The sequence below is a fragment of the Symphalangus syndactylus genome, chromosome 9 (assembly GCF_028878055.3).
Source record: "Symphalangus syndactylus isolate Jambi chromosome 9, NHGRI_mSymSyn1-v2.1_pri, whole genome shotgun sequence".
Classification (NCBI taxonomy): Eukaryota; Metazoa; Chordata; class Mammalia; order Primates; family Hylobatidae; genus Symphalangus; species Symphalangus syndactylus.
This window is the reverse complement of record NC_072431.2, coordinates 90,586,747-90,605,513: the sequence shown is the minus strand read 5'-3', so window position 1 is coordinate 90,605,513 and position 18,767 is coordinate 90,586,747. Positions and strand designations below refer to the sequence as shown.

Genomic DNA, 18,767 nt, shown 5'->3' with positions numbered 1-18,767 from the left:
CAGGGAAACATGAAGACAAACACAGAATTTATGCTCAGTGAACTAGAACATGTTTGCTTGAGCAAATCTGCAAAAAGTCAGCCACGTGTATTTTTGTTGTTGTTATCGTTACTTTTAATATGGCATAAGGACCATAAAGGAAGTATATTTTTAGAATAAACACAAAACATTTCAGTTTTATGTTATCTTTTCTAGTTTTAAAAATAACATGTTTATTGAAATGTATTTCACATACTGTACAGTTACTGTTTTAAACTACAATTTATTAGTCTTTAGTCTCTTCATAGCGTTGTGTAACCGTCACCACTAATTTGAGAATATTTCAGTCACTCCAGAGAGAAACTCCATGGCTATTTAGCAGTCAGTCCTCATTCCCACATTCCACAGTTTTGGCAACCAACGGTTGGTGATTTCTTTCTGTCTTTATAGATTTACCTATGCTGGACATTTCATTTCAGTGGAATCATATAATGTATGATCTTTTGTGGCTGGATTCTTTGACTAAAGCATAATGTTTTCAAGGTTTATCTGTGTTGTAGTATGGATCAATATTCCTTTTATTGGCCAAATATCCCATTGTACGGTTATGCCACATTTTATCATTAGTCATGGACCTTTGGGTTAACTTTTTGGCTATTTTTTTAATGCTGCTGTGAACATTTGTGTACAAGTTTTTGCATGAGCATTTGTTTTTCTCTTGAGCGTGTACCTAGGAGTAGAATTTCTGGGTCATATGATAATTCTATGTTTAAGATTTTAAAGAGCTGTCAAGCTGTTTTTTAAAGTAGCTGCATCATTTTTATATTCATATCAGCAACATATGAGGGTTCCAGTTTCTTCACATCCTCAACAAGAGTTGTCTTTTTGATTGTAGCCATCTTGGTATTTGCAGTGGGATCACATTTTGGTTTGGATTTGCATTTCTCTAATGACAAATAAAGTTGAACATCTTTTCATGTGTTTTTGACCATTTGAGAAATGGCCAAAATCTTTTTTTGAGAAATGTCTACATGAATCTCTTGTCCACCCCCACCACTCCCCATTTTTTTTGAGACAGGGTCTCACTCTGTTGCCCAGGCTAGAGTGCAGTGGCACAATCTTGGCTCACTGCAGCCTCCATCTCTGGGGCTCAAATGATTTCCCTATCTTAGCCTCCTGAGCAGCTGGGACCACAGGTGCACGCCACCACACCTGGCTAATTTTTTTGTATTTTTGTATAGTGAGGTTTCGCCATGCTGCCCAGTCTGGTCTCAAACTCAAGCTCAAGCAATCCTCCCACCTTGGCCTCCCAAAATGCTGGGATTACGGTCATGAGACACCGTGCCCAGCCTTCTTTGCCCATTTTTAAATTGGGCTGTTGTCTTATTATAGGATCTTAAGAGTTTTTTATACTGTCTATTCTAGATAAGTCCTTTATCAGATACATGATTTACAAATAATTTCTTTCATTCTATCACGTTGTTGATGGTGTCTGTTAAAGCACAAAAGTATTTTGATGAAGTCCAATTTATTATTTATTGCTTGTGTTTTTTGGTCTCAAATCTAAGAAGGCTTTGCCTAATATATGTTCACAAAGATTTCCTGCATTTTCCTCTAAAAATTTTATAGTTTTAGCTCCTACTTTGATCCATTTTCAGTTTTTTGTATGGTGAAAGGAAGAGGTCTAGCTTCATTCTTTTGTGTGTGGATATAGAGTTGTCCCAGCACCATTTGTTGAAAAGAGTATTCCTTTTCCATTGAATTGTCTTAGCACCCTTGTTGAAAATCAACTGATCACAAATGTTAGGATTTATTTATGTACTCTGAATTCTATTCCATTGATTTATGTATCCGTCCGTATGCCAGTACCACACAGTCTTGCTTACTCTGATTTTGCAGTAATTTTTGAAATCAGGAAGTGTGAATCTTCCAACTTAGGTCTTTTTTAAGATTGTTTTGACTGTTTGGGTTCTTGGCATTTTCAAATGAATTTTAGAATCAGCTTGCCAGTTAGTTCAAAAAAGCAGCTAGGATTTTGATAGAGAGTACATTGATTTAAAAAATTTTTTGTTTCATCACTACAGAACTGTAATACATTGACTTTTTAGATTAATTTGGGGAGTACTATCTTGTTAATTTTTTTTTTTTTTTTTTTTGAGACAGGGTTTCACTATGTTGCTCAGGGTGGTCTTGAACTCCTAGGCTCAAGCACTCCTCCTGCCTTGGCCTCCCAAGGTGTTGGGATTATAGGCATGAGCCAGCGCGCCTGGCCAGGGAGTATTACCTTTTAACAATTTAAGTCATCTAATACGTGAACATGGGATGTCTTTCCTTTTATTTAGATTTTCCTTAATATTTTTTAGTGTGTTTTGTAGTTTTCAGGGTATAAGCCTTGCACTTTTTAAATTAAATTTTTAGGTATTTCATCCTTTTAAAGGCTATTGCAATGGGATTGTTTTCTTTTTTCTTTTCTTTTTTGAGATGAAGTCTCGCTCTGTCGCCCAGGCTGGAGTGCAGTGGCACGGTCTTGGCTCACTGCAACTCTGCCTCCTGGGTTCAAGTGATTCTCCTGCCTCAGCCTCCCATGTAGCTGGGCTTACAGGTGAGTGCCACCATGGCTGGCTAATTTTTGTATTTTTAGTAGAAACAGATTTCGCCATGTTGGCCAGACTGGTCTCAAACTCCTGACCTCAGGTGATCCACCCACCTTGGCCTCCCAAAGTACTGGGATTACAGGCGTGAGCCACAGTGCCCAGCCGGAATTCCTTTTATTTCTTATCCTTGACTAATTACAATGGCTAGAACCTCAAATACATTGTTGAACAGAAGGGATGAAAAGGGACTTTCTTGTCTTGTTTCTCATTTAGTCTTTCTTCGCAAAGTAGTTAGCTGCAGATTCGTCATAAATGGCTAGTTTTATTTTTTAATAAAAAATAATGACTTTGATTCCAAGTCATTGCAGAAGTCAGAAAAAAAAAAAGACTTTGTTTCCCTCAAAGTCTTAAGTTCTGGTGGAAAAAAAATTCTGTGTTGAGCATGGTGGCTCACACCTGTTATCCCAGCACTTTGGGAGGCCGAGGCAGGAGGGTCACTTGAACCCAGGAGTTTGAGATTAGCCCAGGCAACACGGCAAAAACTTGTCTCTACAGAAAATACAAAAATTTGCCGGGCCTGGTGGTGTGCACCTGTAGTCCCATCTACTTGGGCTGAGGCAGGAGAATCGCTTGAGCCCGGGAGGTTGAGGCTGCAGTGAGCCAAGATTGCACCACTGCACTCCAGCCTGAGCAACAGAGTGAGACCCTGTCTCAAAGCAAAACAAAAAACAAAAAAAAACCCTCAAATACCTTGTTTGACCCCTATACGTGAGCATATATTAATGTAAGTATTCATTACTCTTCTAGGGGCCATGAAAAAAGGAAATCTCCTATTTTGTAGTATGTGTGTAATGATTGCCACATTGGCTTCTCGTATACCATGCGTACAGAAACATTTGAACAGTGTTTTATAATGAATAATGTATGCATTAATGTTGAAATTATGAGAAAGAGCCAGCCATGTGATGATCTAAGCATCCCAGGAAAAGAAAATGATGCATGCTTAGGCACCAAGTCAGGAAGAATCTTGACCTTCTGCAAAAGCAGAAAGGAGACCAGCATGGCTGGAGTCTAGTAAATAAAGAAGGGTATAATAAAGATAGAAGGCAGTTTAGGCCTTGTGAGTCACAACACAGAGTTTTATTTTTATTTTAAATGAAGTTGGAAGCTATTGCAGAGTTTTAAGCAAGGACATGGCATAATCCAATTTATGTTCTTAAAAGACAAAGACATAAAATACAAGCCAACCTGTAACAAGTACTGTGTGATCAGCAAATAGGGAAGTGATAGAGATGAGACTTGAGCTTGACCCATGAAAGATAGATAAGAATTAAACAGGCTCACACCTGTAATCCCAGCACTTTGGGAGGCCAAGATAGGCGGATCACCTAAGGTCAGGAGTTTGAGACCAGCCTAACATGGTGAAACCCCGTTTCTACTAAAAATACAAAATTTAGCTGGGTGTAGTGGTGGGTGCTGTAATCCCAGCTACTTGGGAGGCTAAGGCAGGAGAATCGCTTGAACCCAGGAGGTGGAGGTTGCAGTGAGCCGAGATCGTGCCATTGCACTCCAGCCTGGGCAACAAAGGGAGATTCCATCTCTCTCTCTCTCTCTCTCACACACACACACACACACACACACACACACACACACACGGAGAGAGAGAGAGAGAGAGAGAGAGAGAGAAACAAATGGAGGAGAAAGAGATAGTGTGATAGCAATAAATAGTGCCTGGCTTTGAAGTGGAAGACTTGGGTTTGAATATTGACTCTGCCTCTTCTTAGTTCCCCCATCTGCTTTCTCTATACCTTGGTTGCACATGAGGAGCAAATCAAATGAAAAATGCTTATAAATGTGAACCTGTGAGGGTTAGTGTGGTATACAGTCATGTCCCCAGTTTTCCATGGGGCATATATTCTGATACTCCCAGTGGTTGCCTGAAACCACCAAAATAGTACTCCACTCTAAATATACTATGTTTTTTTCTATACATACGTACCTGTGATAAAGTTTAACTTATAAATTAGGCACAGTAAGAGATTAACAACAATAATAAAATAAACAATTATAACAATACTGTAAAATAAAAGTTATGTGAAGGTAGGGTCTCTCTCAACATATCTTATTATACTGTACCTTGCATAAGAGAAACCATGGGAAGTGAAATTGTGGATAAGGGGACTGCTGTACGGTATTTGTTTTATTCAGTGAATAAAACACTGAATTATGCTAGGGGCTGTGGAGTGATACAACAATGAATTAGACTCAGTTTCTGCTCCTCAAAGAGGGTACAGTCTAATAGACAATGTGGTTGATATCTAAAATATGAAATTAAGAGTGATAGATCATAAGAAGGGTGCAGATAAAATGCTATGGGAGTTCAAAGAATGGAGGGCCTGCTTCTTGCTTGGATTTGGCTTCTTTCTTCATAAGGCTTTATGAAGTCCTTTATGCTAGTCCTTGAGAGATGGATAAGCCTTGAATAGAAGATGGAGGGCAAGATGATATTCTCACTAGGCCAGTATGTGGGAGTGTAAAGGCATGGAAGTATTGGGCAAATTTAGTACTAGATAAGCAAAGATAGGTTAGGACCAGACAGATTATGCAGTACCTTGATACTAGGCTGCTGTGAAATCTTTTCAATAGGAATACTGTCAGCAGTGGTGTGTAAATATTTATTGAGCATCTGCCACTGCCAGGTTTATGATAGAAGTCAAGGCTTGAAGATAGAATATCTCAGTTTAGTTGGGGAAGATAGATTATCTGATTATTTTTATTCTGAGATATAAACAGAGTTGTGATGGGATCATAGGACAAGTACCAGCTCTACCTGACTGGCGTAATAAGAGAGGGCCTTATAAAGGTGGTAAACACTGTGCTGAGATACGAAGTATCCTTTTGTTTCCTAAATAAAGGAGGTGAAGAGAGGAATATGAGAGAAACATTCTAGGCCTGACACTTCCTATATTTTGTGATGGCTGGACAAGGACTTTATATGCAAGTCAAGCAAGGCCGAAGGTTTTGGGGTAACCGTAAGGTTATTCAAGTGCAGAGTTAATTGGAAAGGGTGGAGACTCGAAGTGGGAACCTGGTAAGGAGACTTGCACTGGGCCAAGTGTGTGATGATGCAGTACCTAATGTGGAATAGTAGCTATGGGGATAAAGAGCATGGAAAACGAGAGATGCTTGAGATGTAGAATTGATGGAGCTTGGAAACCAAATAGATCTGTGAGAAGAGATAAAAGGGATCATGTGGAATGTAGAATAATTTACAGGTTTCTGCTGTTTTAGAGGGTGCCACTGCCTGAGAATAGGGTATATTTAAGGAGAAGGAGGGTGGAATTGAAGAGGAAGCTTAATAGTTTTAGCTGTATTGTGTTGAAGATGCATGTCAGAGAGTTGGAAGTAGAGAGGATGATTTGCGGGGGTGATGGGGGACGAATTGACAACATTTAGGTAATCATTTAAGCCACACGTAGCATAAATTAAACTCGTGGGAGAATGAGTATAGGAAGGAAGAAAAACCTCAAGGTGCAGAAACAGCCATAGAAGTAAGAAAATCATGAAGACAAAAGGTAGTAGAAATAGCTAGGAAGTACTCCAAATAATTGGAGCAGAGAGAGACTTTTAAGGTTGTAGCCAACATTATCACAGGCAGTGATGTTTTTTTCTTTTTCGTTTTTTGAAAGGTAGGTCATTGGTTGCTTCAGAGGTGACCAGTTGCAGAGAAGATGTATGTATAAGCCAGATTGTAGTGATTTGAGGATTGAAAGGACAAAGGAGATTTTGGCTGTAACTGGAAGGAGAGATAAAGATAGTATCAGTATGCCATCATTTTCTCTTTGTTTTGTTTTCTTGTCTGTTTTTAAAGATCTTAGAGATTTGAGTAATTTATTCCTTCAGGGGAATTAACAAATGAACAGCAAAGGTTAACATCACAATTAATAGAATAAGCCAGCTATTGTCATAGAGTAGCCTAGCATAGTGCATCTCAAACTTTAATGGATATCTTGTTAAAATGCAGATTGTGGTTTAGTAGGTCTGGGCTGGAGTCTGAGACACAGCGTTTCTGACAAGCTCACAATTGGTGCTGATGCTGCCTGTCTATGGACTACACTCTAAGAAGTAAGGCTCTAGAGAGTATGAGATTGATGCATTATAGGGGAGTTAGCCTTAGATAGAAAGAGGAACACCTCCTCTCTTAATTGAGGTGGAATGTACGGTGGATGAAGGCACAGGAAACACAGATAAATTTGTAGGCAAGAGACATGCCTGGTAGTCTTTGTTTTTTCTGTGAAACAATATGTAAAGCTATGCTATGAGAAGACTGGGAGTGGGATTGTGTGAGCTTGATGAAAGTTGTGAAGGTTTGGAATAGCTACTAAGAGGAGGAGAATGAGTGAATTTGGGACATGTAATAATCGCTGAACGGTGAGGATTAGTTTGGTTATTGTGTCTGTAGAAATGGAGCAGACAGAGACTAGTAATAAAGTAAAAAAGACTAGTAATGTAGATTTTTTTCTTTCTTTCTTTCTTTCTTTCTTTTTTTTTTTTTTGAGACGGAGTTTTCGCTCTTGTTGCCCAGGCTGGAGTGCAATGGCATGATCTCGGTTCACCGCAACCTCCGCCTCCCAGGTTCAAGCGATTCTCCTGCCTCAGCCTCCCAAGTAGCTGGGATTACAGGCATGTGCCACCACACCCGCTTAGTTTTGTATTTTTAGTAGAGACAGGGTTTCTCCATGTTGGTCAGGTTGGTCTCGAACTTCTGACCTCAGGTGATCTGCCCATCTCGGTTTCCGAAAGTGCTGGGATTACAAGTGTGAGCCACCGCACGCGGCCAAGAGACTGCTCATTTTTTTAAGATGATATGGTAGTCTAGGGAAGTGGTAATGAGGTCTAAAGTAGAACAGTGTCCTCGAGAATGGAAGAGGAGGATGTGGTAGGCCAAATAATACTCACCCAACACCACACCCCCTCCAGGTGCCATACCCTACCTAATCTTTGCAATCTCTGACTGTTACACCTTACATTTTAAGAGGAACTTTGTAGATATGATTAAATTAAGTATCTTGATATGGCGGGGTTATTCTGGGTTATCTGGATGGGTCCTGTGTAATCACAAGGATTTTTATAAAAGAGAGGCTGTAGGGTCTAGTCAGAGAACTCACCTGATGACAGGAATAGGAGAGAGGAAATGTCATGATGAAAGTAGAGGCCCAAGTGATGTAAGGTTTTGAGCCAAGGAATGTAGACAGCCTGTGGAAGCTGGAAAGGTAAGGGAACATTTTCCCAAGAGACTCCAGAAGGAACAAAGCTCTGGTGACATGTTGATTTTAATTCACTGAGACTGATTTTGGACTTCTGACTTGCAGAACTGCAAGATAATAAATTTATGTTGTTCTAAACCACTAACTTTGTGGAGTTTTCTGTTACAGCAACGATCAGAAACATTCAGAGGGTATGGATATAAGGGAATAGTATAGAGTTAGAATCAGTAAAATGAGACAATTAAGGGGATGTGGTATGGGAACTGGGAAACTAGATTTCTAGCCTGGGTAAATGAGTGGAGAGTAGTGAAATTAAAAATAGAGAATGGTAAGGAGTAGATGTTACAGGAGGGTATATTTGCTTTGCGTGTCGTAATTTCAGGAACCGGTGAGAATAGTATTTTGAGTCTAGTAATATAGATTAGAGTGGAAGAAAATTTGAAACAAGGAGATGAATTTAAGAGGCTACCACAGTGCTGTTACATATAGTTAATAGGGCTGTTATAATGTTACATGACAAAATACACAGGAACATCACTTTCTAATAGTGCTTTTCAGTTTGGGAGTCATATTCATACCTTTTTTGGGGGGTTAATAAGTTTTTGAAATGGACACAGCTGCTATTAGCATGAGAAATAAGCAGAATGGAAACACTAGCCTCAAAGATATTGTGGATAGCAGCTACTGTATTGGACATCATATGTATAGAACATTTCTGTCATCCAGAAAGTTCCATTGAGTGATGCTGCTCTGTGTTATTTTCAACAGTGGAGGACTGGATATTATCATTATTATAGTAAAATTTTTAGGACGCAGTATTTGCTAATTAGAAACAATTTTCAGAAGACCTAGACTCTTGGAGAGACTGTAAGATAACAGTCAAGTGAACACTACACAGTGCTCTCCAAGGAACACTAAATAGTCTAACAATAAGCACTAACCAGTTGGGTTTCAGGATACTAGGTTTTTATTCTGGTACTTTGTGTTGTGTGTATTTGGGAAAACCTGTTAGAAACATAGAAAGTTCTCTTCTTAAAGAGGTCTTGTAGCCTCTTAAAAACATCAGAAGCAAGAAATAGGTAATATATATTCATTAATTTCTACAACACTGTAGGAATATTAGGAAAACATTTTTAGACAGAAAAATCTTGACTGGGTGCAGTGGCTCATGCCTGTAACCCTAGGCCAAAGTGGACAGATCACTTGAGTCCAGGAGTTTGAGATCAGCCTGGACAACATGGCGAAACCCCTATCCCTACAAAATATACAAAAATTAGTTGGGTGTGGTGGTGCACGACTGTAGTCCCAGCTACTTGGGGCGGAGGGGGAGGTGGGTGGGAGGATCACTTGACCCTGAGAGGTCGAGGCTGCAGTGAGCCTTGTTTGCGCCACTGCACTCCAGCCTGTGCAAAAAAGTGAGAGACCCTGTCTAAAAATTACCTATTAAACAAGGAGGTTGGACCTGCTACCTACCCCCATTTCAATTCTTTTAGTAAAAGATTATCATGCCATAATTCATTATATAGTTTTAAAGATGCACTTCTCTCTTACTCTCATAACTTTTTATGGCTGAAATATTAATCATTAGTAAAAATGGCCTAAACTTAAATGTGTTTAGTTTTAGGTTCCCAAACCATGTTTGTTATAAACAGTAAATATATTATTGGAATTTATGAGCAAATCACAATATCTGAGAGAATGGAAATTTACTAAGACATGAAATAAATAGTTTAAGGAAGGAACTTTTGTAGAGAAATAAAAGAGTTGGAGAGGAACGGAAGTTGTATGTAGAATAATTCAGTTGATATAGTGATCAAATACTATAAAAAGTCGCTTCCAAAATATCTTTTTTTTTTTGAGACAGAGTCTTGCTCTGTTGCCCAGGCTGGAGTGCAGTGGCACAGTCTTGGCTCACTGCAAGCTCTGCCTCCTGGGTTCATGCCATTCTCCTGCCTCAGCCTCCCGATTAGCTGGGACCACAGGCGCACGCCACTATGCCTTGCTAATTTTTTTGTATTTTTTTTTTTTAGTAGAGATGGGGTTTCACCATGTTAGCCAGGATGGTCTCGATCTCCTGACCTCGTGTTCCGCCCACCTCAGCCTCCCAAGGTGCTGGGATTACAGGCGTGAGCCACCGCGCCCGGCCCCAAAATATCTTTTTGTAGAACAAAAGTTTTCTGAGTCTTTATCTCTGTTATTCAGATTCTGTCTAAAAGAGATTAATAGTTCAGAAGAATGAATTGTGTTGGGATTTTACCTATTATCTTTGTATCTCTTTTCTTAGGTAAGATTCACTGATTGTAAATTTCAATTAAATATAGTTTATGTGTCTGAATGAAATTGATGACCAGAATCTTGCCAGTGTAAGAAAAGTTGATTTAAGAAAAGAAGGTTTGCTTTCCAAACCTTCTATGCTGTTACCTTTGATGAGATGACAGTCTCTGCTTTCTTCTGCTGCTTACCTTTCTGCTACTTGTCAGTATCTGATCAGGGGATAGAAACATAACGTATATCAGACTTGTTTGGAGCTCCAACAAAATCTGAAGGGAGAGGAAATTAAAAATGTGACTGAGTATTTCATGTTATGACACTTTTGGTTCCTATATTAAAGTTAACCAACTTATTTCACAACCAGCTTACAATCACTTCATATTTAGCCAAACATTTCCTCTCATTTCTATGTATAATTATAAGCTTATTGATATTTTGTTTTTATCCTAGAATTAGAATGTTTCTAAACACTTCCCTCCACACTGTATTAATGGCAACTAAGAACGGAAATTTTCAGTGGCCGGGCACGGTGGCTCATGCCTGTAATCCCAGCACTTTGCGATGCCAAGGCAGGAGGATCCCTTGAGCCCAGGAGTTCGAGACCAGCTTGGGCAGCAGAGTGAGACCCTGTCTCTACAAAGTTAGCTGGGCATGGTGGTGCACAGCTGTTGTCCCAGCTACTCAGGAAGCTGAGGTGGAGGATTGCTTTAGCCCAAGAAGTCGAGGCTGCAGTGAGCTATGGGTAGTGTCTCTGCACTCCAGCCTGGGTGACAGTGAGACCCTGTTACAAAAAAAAAAAAAAAAAAAAAAAATTCTCTGCCTATTTATTATTTTTTTGAATTAAAAAAATTTCACGAAATAAAAATTTTAAGAAATTTTGCAGGTACATAGTAGATGTATATATTTATGGGTTACATGAGATATTTTGATACAGGCATGCATGCATATTAGTTACATCAGGGTAAATGGGGCATCCTTTTATCCTTTGTGGTACAAGCATTTATCCTTTGTGTTACAAACAATCCAACTATCCTCTTATAGTTTTTTGTAAATGTACACTTAAATTATTTTTGACTATTGGCCGGGTGTGGTGGTTCACACCTGTAATCCCAGCACTCTGGGAGGCCGAGGCAGGCAGATCACCTGAGGTCAGGAGATCGAGACCAGCCTGGCTAACATGGTGAAACCCTTTCTCTACTAAAAATACAAATACTAGCCAGGCGTGGTGCGGGCATGCCTGTAATATCAGCTATCAGGAGGCTGAGGCAGGATAATCACTTGAACCCAGAAGGCAAAGGCTGCAGTGAGCCAAGATTGCACCACTGCACTCCAGCCAGGGCTGGAGCGAGACTCTGACTAAAAAAAAAAAGAAAAAAAATTGACTATAGTCAGCATATTGTGCTAGCAAATAGTAGGTCACCTTCATTCTTTGTATTTTTTGTGCCCATTAACCCTCCCCCGACCCTCCACCATGTCACTACCCCTCCAGCCTCTGGTAACTGTCCTTCTACTTTCTGTCTCCATGAGTTGAATTGTTTTAATTTTTAGCTCCCACAAATAAGTGAGAACATGCAAAGTTTGCGTTTCTGTGCCTCACTTATTTCACGTAACATGATGACCTCTAGTTCCATCCATGCTGTTGCAAGTGATGGGATCTCATTTTCTTTTTATGGCTGAATAGTACTACATTGTTTATATGTACCACATTTTCTTTATCCATTCATCTGTTGATGGACACTTAGGTTACTTCCAAATCTTGGCTAATGTGAATAGTGCTGCAATAAACATGGGAGTGCAGGTATCTCTTTAGTATTATTGATTTCCTTTCTTTGGGGTATGTACCTAGGAGCGGGATTGCCGAATTATAAGATAGCTCTATTTTTAGCTTTTTGAGGAACCTCCAAACTGTTCTTCATAGTGGTTATACTAATTGACATTCCCATCAACAGTGTACAAGGGTTCCCTTTTCTCCACATTCTTGCTAGCTAGCTCCTTGGCAGTGTGTTAATGTGTTAACCTGCCTACTTTAGAGTTAAAAAAAAAAATGCTGAGTTTAAGACCTGAGTTCTAGATAAAAATAGAATCCAACTCAGATCTTATAAGAGACTTTAATGCAGAGACTACAGAGGTGCCCTGGATTAAGGGAACCCATAAGGCATGTTTTTCCTAGCAACAGGGAAGCCCAAAGGGGCAGGAAAAATATAGTGCTATTGGAGCCTTGTGAGAGCTGTGAAGAGGGTGCCTCATAGCAACCATGGTGGTGGAGGGATGCAGCTTCTTCCAGAAAATGTGGCCATGAGGAGGGAGGGAGCTAGGAAGAAACAATCCAGCCTTTCTCTGCCTTCTTCTGTCAGTGGCAGGACAGCCCTGGAACTCAGAAGGCATATCTGTTGGGGTCAGCATCATTGGGCACAGAGTAGGGCAGAAAGGTATTGAGAGATAGAGCAGTTGTAGTAAGATAATAAGCAACACAACTACTAATGAGTTCAGGTGTTGACTTCAGGTAACGTAATATTTTACCCAATTTCTTATCTGTTAACTATGCATACTTTACTGGGTTGATGAGGGCATTAAATGAGATAATGTGAAAGTACTATCATAATGTCTTTGTCTTGTGAGTGTATTTTAAAAGTCTTGGTAATGCATGGATTTGAAAAGCTCAGCTTCCTTTCACTTGGTACTGTGTTAAATTTGTTTTGTGGGAACTTTGGTTGCCACTATACTTTTAAATACATGTTTTCCAATAATTTTTGAGAAGTGAATGGCCTCATTATTATCAGGTAGTCTCCAAGATTTCGTTTGTCATTGTTTTATAGAGCCAGGAGTCTGAAAAACCTAAGTCCTAGTTCAGACTGTACTACTATTTGTGGCATAGTTCTTTGTGGGAGTTATTTTTACTTTGCCTCTCTGTGCTTTTCCCTTCTGAGAAATTGGAGTAATAATACTTAACTAGTAAATGTTTAATATTATGGTAAAATAATAGTTGTCAAGTACTTTGAAGACTTAAATGATATGTATATTAACTTTTTTACTCTCATTTTGAAAAGTGTCAGAGCCTCAGATTAAGAGTGATTGGATAGTTTTTACTTTGTTGCATTTTCTATGTGACATTATGTAGCTCATAAGATATTATCTTGTATATGTGTGTTTATGTGAGTAAAGTGATTATGCTCATGTCTATTTTAGTTAATGTGTGTGAATGTAATTTTTTTTATTTTTTTGAGACGGAGTGTCGCTCTGTTGCCCTCCGCCTCCCAGGTTCAAGTAATTCTCCTGCCCTAGCCTCCTGAGTGGCTGAGACTACAGGCGTGTGCCACCATACTGGGCTAATTTTTGTAGTTTCAGTAGAGACGGGGTTTCATTCACTATGTTGGCCAGGCTGGTCTCGAACTCCTGACCTTGTGATCTGCTCACCTTGGCCTCCCAAAGTGCTGTGATTACAGGCGTGAGCCATCACCCCGGCTGTAAATTTTCTTAAAACTATCTTTCTGAAACGAACTCTAAGAGACTCTACTTATTGCCCAGTAGTAAGTCTTGTCTTTTTCACTTTTGCCATAGACAGAGCACTGCTTACTTCTGAACTTATAGTTGAGGAAGGTACTTTTGAGATATGGCAACTGTCTCCTGGTAAAAGATTTGTCAGACTTTACCCTGCTGCTGCTACTACCATTGATGTAGCCTTATTGCCTACGTCTTTTTTCTGAGACAGCAGTGATGCCTTGTCACATTTTTCCTCCTAATTTTTACATTTGTAGACCAGAGCGAGATCAGGGCAATCCATTTTGAAGAAAACTATGATCACCAAATAATACTCTACTTTAAAGAACTTTTTATTTTTCAAAACTCCTTCAAAAATGTAATTTTGAAATTAAGTAAATTTCTATTTTATTTCATGAACTCGAGTTAGCACTGTCTTTGTAAATTCCAAACTGAACCTTTCTCGATTACTGACTAAATCTTAATTATTTCTCACCAGACGGTCTGGAAAATCCCGAAGCAGAAGCCCGTATTCATCTAGGCATTCAAGATCTCGTAGCAGGCACAGATTGTCTAGATCCAGAAGTCGTCATTCTAGTATTTCTCCTAGCACACTAACTCTGAAGAGTAGCCTGGCAGCTGAATTGAACAAGAATAAAAAAGCACGAGCAGCAGAGGCAGCAAGAGCCGCAGAAGCAGCGAAAGCTGCAGAAGCAACTAAGGCTGCTGAGGCTGCTGCCAAGGCTGCAAAAGCTTCAAACACTTCTACACCTACCAAGGGGAACACGGAAACTAGTGCCAGTGCATCACAAACAAACCATGTGAAGGATGTGAAGAAAATTAAAATTGAACATGCACCTTCTCCCTCAAGTGGTGGAACTTTAAAAAATGACAAAGCAAAAACAAAGCCACCTCTTCAGGTAACGAAGGTGGAAAATAATTTGATTGTAGATAAAGCCACCAAGAAAGCAGTCATAGTTGGAAAGGAGAGTAAATCTGCTGCTACAAAGGAGGAACCAGTATCTCTTAAAGAGAAAACCAAACCACTTACACCAAGCATAGGAGCCAAGGAGAGGGAGCAACATGTAGCTTTAGTGACTTCTACATTACCACCGTTACCTTTGCCTCCCATGCTGCCTGAAGATAAAGAAGCTGATAGGTAAGTGCAAAAAATATTTGTCAATAACTGTTCAAAGAAAAAATGTAAGTCTGAAGTGAGAAATGATTTGACCTTCCCTAACCCCCTCGAAACAACTTTAGTGAAAAAGACTACAAGTAAGTGAATGAATTTTATTATATGTGTCTTAAAATGAAGCACATTGCATACAAGATGGCAAAATTAAAATTTATACTAAGACATTCAGGGAAAAATTGCCATTGCCTTGGGATACAATGAATATTTCAATATGATTTTGGATATTAGAAATGCCAGTATTCTCTTTGGTTTAGTTTTCCTTGATGATGTAATCAGAGACAGGATATTTTATGAATGAGTTGGCCCTGGTTAATATACATCTCAGCATTTGTCTCATTTATTTCTAAGTTTCTTCAGTGGCCTTGTAAATTTATCACTGTCAGTGATTTTATTATCACTTTTTAGTTTAGTCTTTTCTTAACTCTTCTAATTAAAAAAAAAAATTTTTTTAGCCTGTCTTGCAGTTGGGATTAATCACATTATATTATAGAAAACTCATAATAGTGGCCAGGCGTGGTGGCTCAGACCTGTAATCCCAGCACTTTGGGAGGCCGAGGCGGGTGGATCACCTGAGGTCAGGAGTTCAAGACCAGCCTGGCCAACATGGTGAAACCCCGTCTCTACTAAAAATACAAAAAACTTAGCCGGGCGCAGTGGCGGGTGCCTGTAATCCCAGCTAATAGGGAGGCTGAGGCAGGAGAGTCACTTGAACCTGAGAGGTGGAGGTTGCAGTGAGCCGAGATCGCGCCACTGCACTCCAGCCTGGGTGACACAGTAAGACCGTGTCTCACAAAAAAAAAAAGAAAGAAAAAAGAAAGAAAATTCATAATGTGATTATGCTTTCCTTTAAGATGTTTAAAAATTTTTGTTATGAACATTGAGGGTATGGCTTATTTTTTTATTGAGAAACATATTCTTAAGAGGAAGTAAAAATACAGCTAAGAATGTTTCTTTTTTGTATCCAAGTGTAGAAGAATTAGACTTGTGTGGTTTATCTGCCTGTTACACCACCTAGCTGTTTTTGTTTTATGAAGAAATTAGAGCTTTCACCCCCCCCACTCCCCACTAAAAGCAACTATATGAGTAGTTTTCCTAGCTGACTTTTTTTTTTATAGATTTTGAAGTCAGATGGATAAAAATGCCATGTGGACAAGTGCTTACTTTGGCATTACGAAAATTTTATAATTTAACACAAACAAAAGTGAAATGAGTTTCATGCCCTTTCAGGTGCCTTTTTAAAAATAATCAAAATGTTGTTGGGAGACCCCATCCAATTTAATCGGGTGTTATTTAATTATACTAATAAAATTGTTGTTTTTGCAGGTTTGACTGTTCTCAGGGAACGCTGAAGGTTCATAAGAGTAGTGATTTGTAATTGTGAGGCTTGAGTGTGGAATTGAGTTACTTCATTAGAGAGTAACCAGTTACTGAGAATCCATGTTTCATTGAGACTGGTGTTTCTCTACTTTATCCTTTTTTTTTTTTTTTTTTTTTTTTTGTTGTTGAGATGGAGTCTTGCTGTTTCACCCAGGCTGGAGTGCAGTGGTGCTATCTCGGCTCACTGCAAGCTCCGCCTCCCGGGTTCATGCCGTTCTCCTGCCTCAGCCTCCCGAGTAGGTGGGACTACAGGCACCCGCCACCAAGCCCAGCTAATTTCTATTATTTTTAGTGGAGACGGAGTTTCACCATGTTAGCCAGGATGGTCTCGATCTCCTGACCTCACGATCCACCTGCCTTGGCCTCCCAAAGTGTTGGGATTACAGGCGTGAGCCACTGCTCCCGACCTACTTTATTCTTCATATATGCTTTAGGAGTAAATTTTTACTAGGATATTTTTCAAGAACTCTTACGTACACATGTGAGTGCTTAATGAGGATATTCTTTATGCATCTGCCTTTAATTAGTTGGTGGCACATTTAATTCTTGTTCATTACTTTTTTTTTTTTTGATCTACCTTTTCTGTCTCCTCTGCTTTTTCCCCTTTTTGTTGTCTCTTCTTTCTTTGAATGTGTTTGTATGTTTAATGGATACGGAAGTTTCTAAAGATTCATGAGCACTTCTACTACATGTCTGTGTGGCCAAAGATTAATTCATCACTAATGGAACTTTCCTTATTTTGATGTCTATAATTTACCGAAATATATGTACTAACTACATATGAGGAAGAGACTTGATATTGTTTTACTTTTTATAAAAGTTTTTAGGTGATTAAATAAAAATATATTGTACAGAGAAATGGTTAGAAGTGATTATTTTTGGAAATAAATGGGCGCTGAAGGGAATGGATGGCACAGGAGACTTATTTTATATTTACTATTTATAATACTGTTAGAAGTACAATAACATTTGTTAGTGGGCTGTAGTAGAAAGCTTAGTTTTTAGTGCCAGTTGTACCTCTTACTACTCATGACAATCTTTCTGTGCCTCAGTCCATAGTTCTATTCATGAGTGAAAATATTTACAGTTTAACCTCACAGATTACTTGTAAAGATTAAATTAGTTGATGGACTGAATTTTGCAAGCTTTAAAGTGTTATACATCTCAGTTATTGTAATTAGTCATAGTATAAATCAGCACTGCTGGAAATATTACAGATATTTAAAACTGCTTTAGATTATTGAAAAAAAGTAAAAATTACAAAATATGATTTACATTGTATAATATATAAACCATTGTATGTGTAACATGTAGATCTGGTGTGTAACGAATAGACCTAGTGCATCATTTGAAAGGATTGGTTTTTGTAAAAGAGGAACTATTGGTTGGTTTTCCATCCCCTTTTATAATGAAGAGGGGCTACCCCCAGGCCATTTTTTTCATGTATCTGAAAGTAATGCTCTTGGTAATTTTGTTTACAAGTTTCTTTTTAGTAACCATTGTATACTTTTTGTTTTTTGCTGAACAGCTATTAGTTGAAAGTGGTTTATAAACTATTTCTCTTGAGGTAAAGAAACAATCTTTTCTGTTACAGCATGCTTTAGGAAACCTGAATATGGGAGGTATCTTTATTTACTTGTTACTCACTGTAAATTTAAAGATCACTTTAAAGAAGAGAAGAGTGAGTAATGGTCTGCATAATCTCATTGCTGTATCTTAAGGAAAGCTTTTGATCTTTGCTTTCTTTGAGCATGCCTGTATCTGTATTCCTGGTTGACTTTCACTGTTGTATCCACAAATACATTAGCAAAAGTGTGTGTGTGTGTGTGTGTGTGTGTGTTTTGGATGGCCTCTTGATTTTGCAAACCTCTACTCCACTTGTTTTTGCTGTTTTATTGTATATCCAAGTAAATTCTCCCCTTCCCTCATACATTCTTTATTTTGAAAGTATTCAAGCACTTAGAAAAATTGAAATGATAATACAGTTAGCATCTGTGTAACTACTGGAACTACTGGATGGAAGTTATCCATCTAGATTCACGAAATGTTAACATTTCGTTTTATATGCTCTGTGTCAGCGGGTGTGGTGGCTCACAATTGTAATCCCAAAGTGTAATCAGCACTTTGGGAAGCCAAGGTGGGCAGATGGCTGAACCCAGGAGTTTGAGAGGAGCCTCAGCAACATGGTGAAACCCCATCTCTTCAAAAAATACAAAAATTATCTGGCTGTGGTGGTGCAGGCCTGTAGTCCCAGCTACTTGGGAGGCTGAGGTGGGAGCATCACCTGAGCCCAAGAGGTCGAGGATGCAGTGAGCTGTGATTGCACCACTGCACTCCTGCCTGGGTGACAGAGTGAGACCCTGTCTCAAAAAAAAGGAAAAAATTATACACACACACGCACACACGCTCCATCTCTAGTTGTTTAAGAGAATTAATGAGGGTGTGTGTGTGTGTGTGTGTGTGTGTGTGTGTGTGTGTGTACACTTCTCCCCGAGATGAAGTCTTGCCCTGTTGCCCAGGCTGGAATGCAGTGGCGCCATCTAGGCTCACTGCAACCTCTGCCTTCTGGGTTCAAGCACTTCCCCTGCCTCAGCTTCCGGAGTAGCT

The 18,767-nt window shown here is 39.2% G+C and overlaps 1 protein-coding gene across 4 annotated transcripts in view; it reads left to right on the top strand.

Annotated features, from left to right (window-relative positions):
• Positions 1-18,767, top strand: part of CDK13 (cyclin dependent kinase 13) — a 147,107-nt gene that overhangs the window by 21,492 nt on the left and 106,848 nt on the right. For all 4 annotated transcript variants that reach the window (XM_055293356.2, XM_055293354.2, XM_055293355.2 and 1 more), the window contains exon 2: positions 14,088-14,747. In XM_055293356.2, the coding sequence (XP_055149331.1) occupies positions 14,088-14,747 (660 nt within the window). The remainder of the gene's footprint in view (positions 1-14,087; positions 14,748-18,767) is intronic.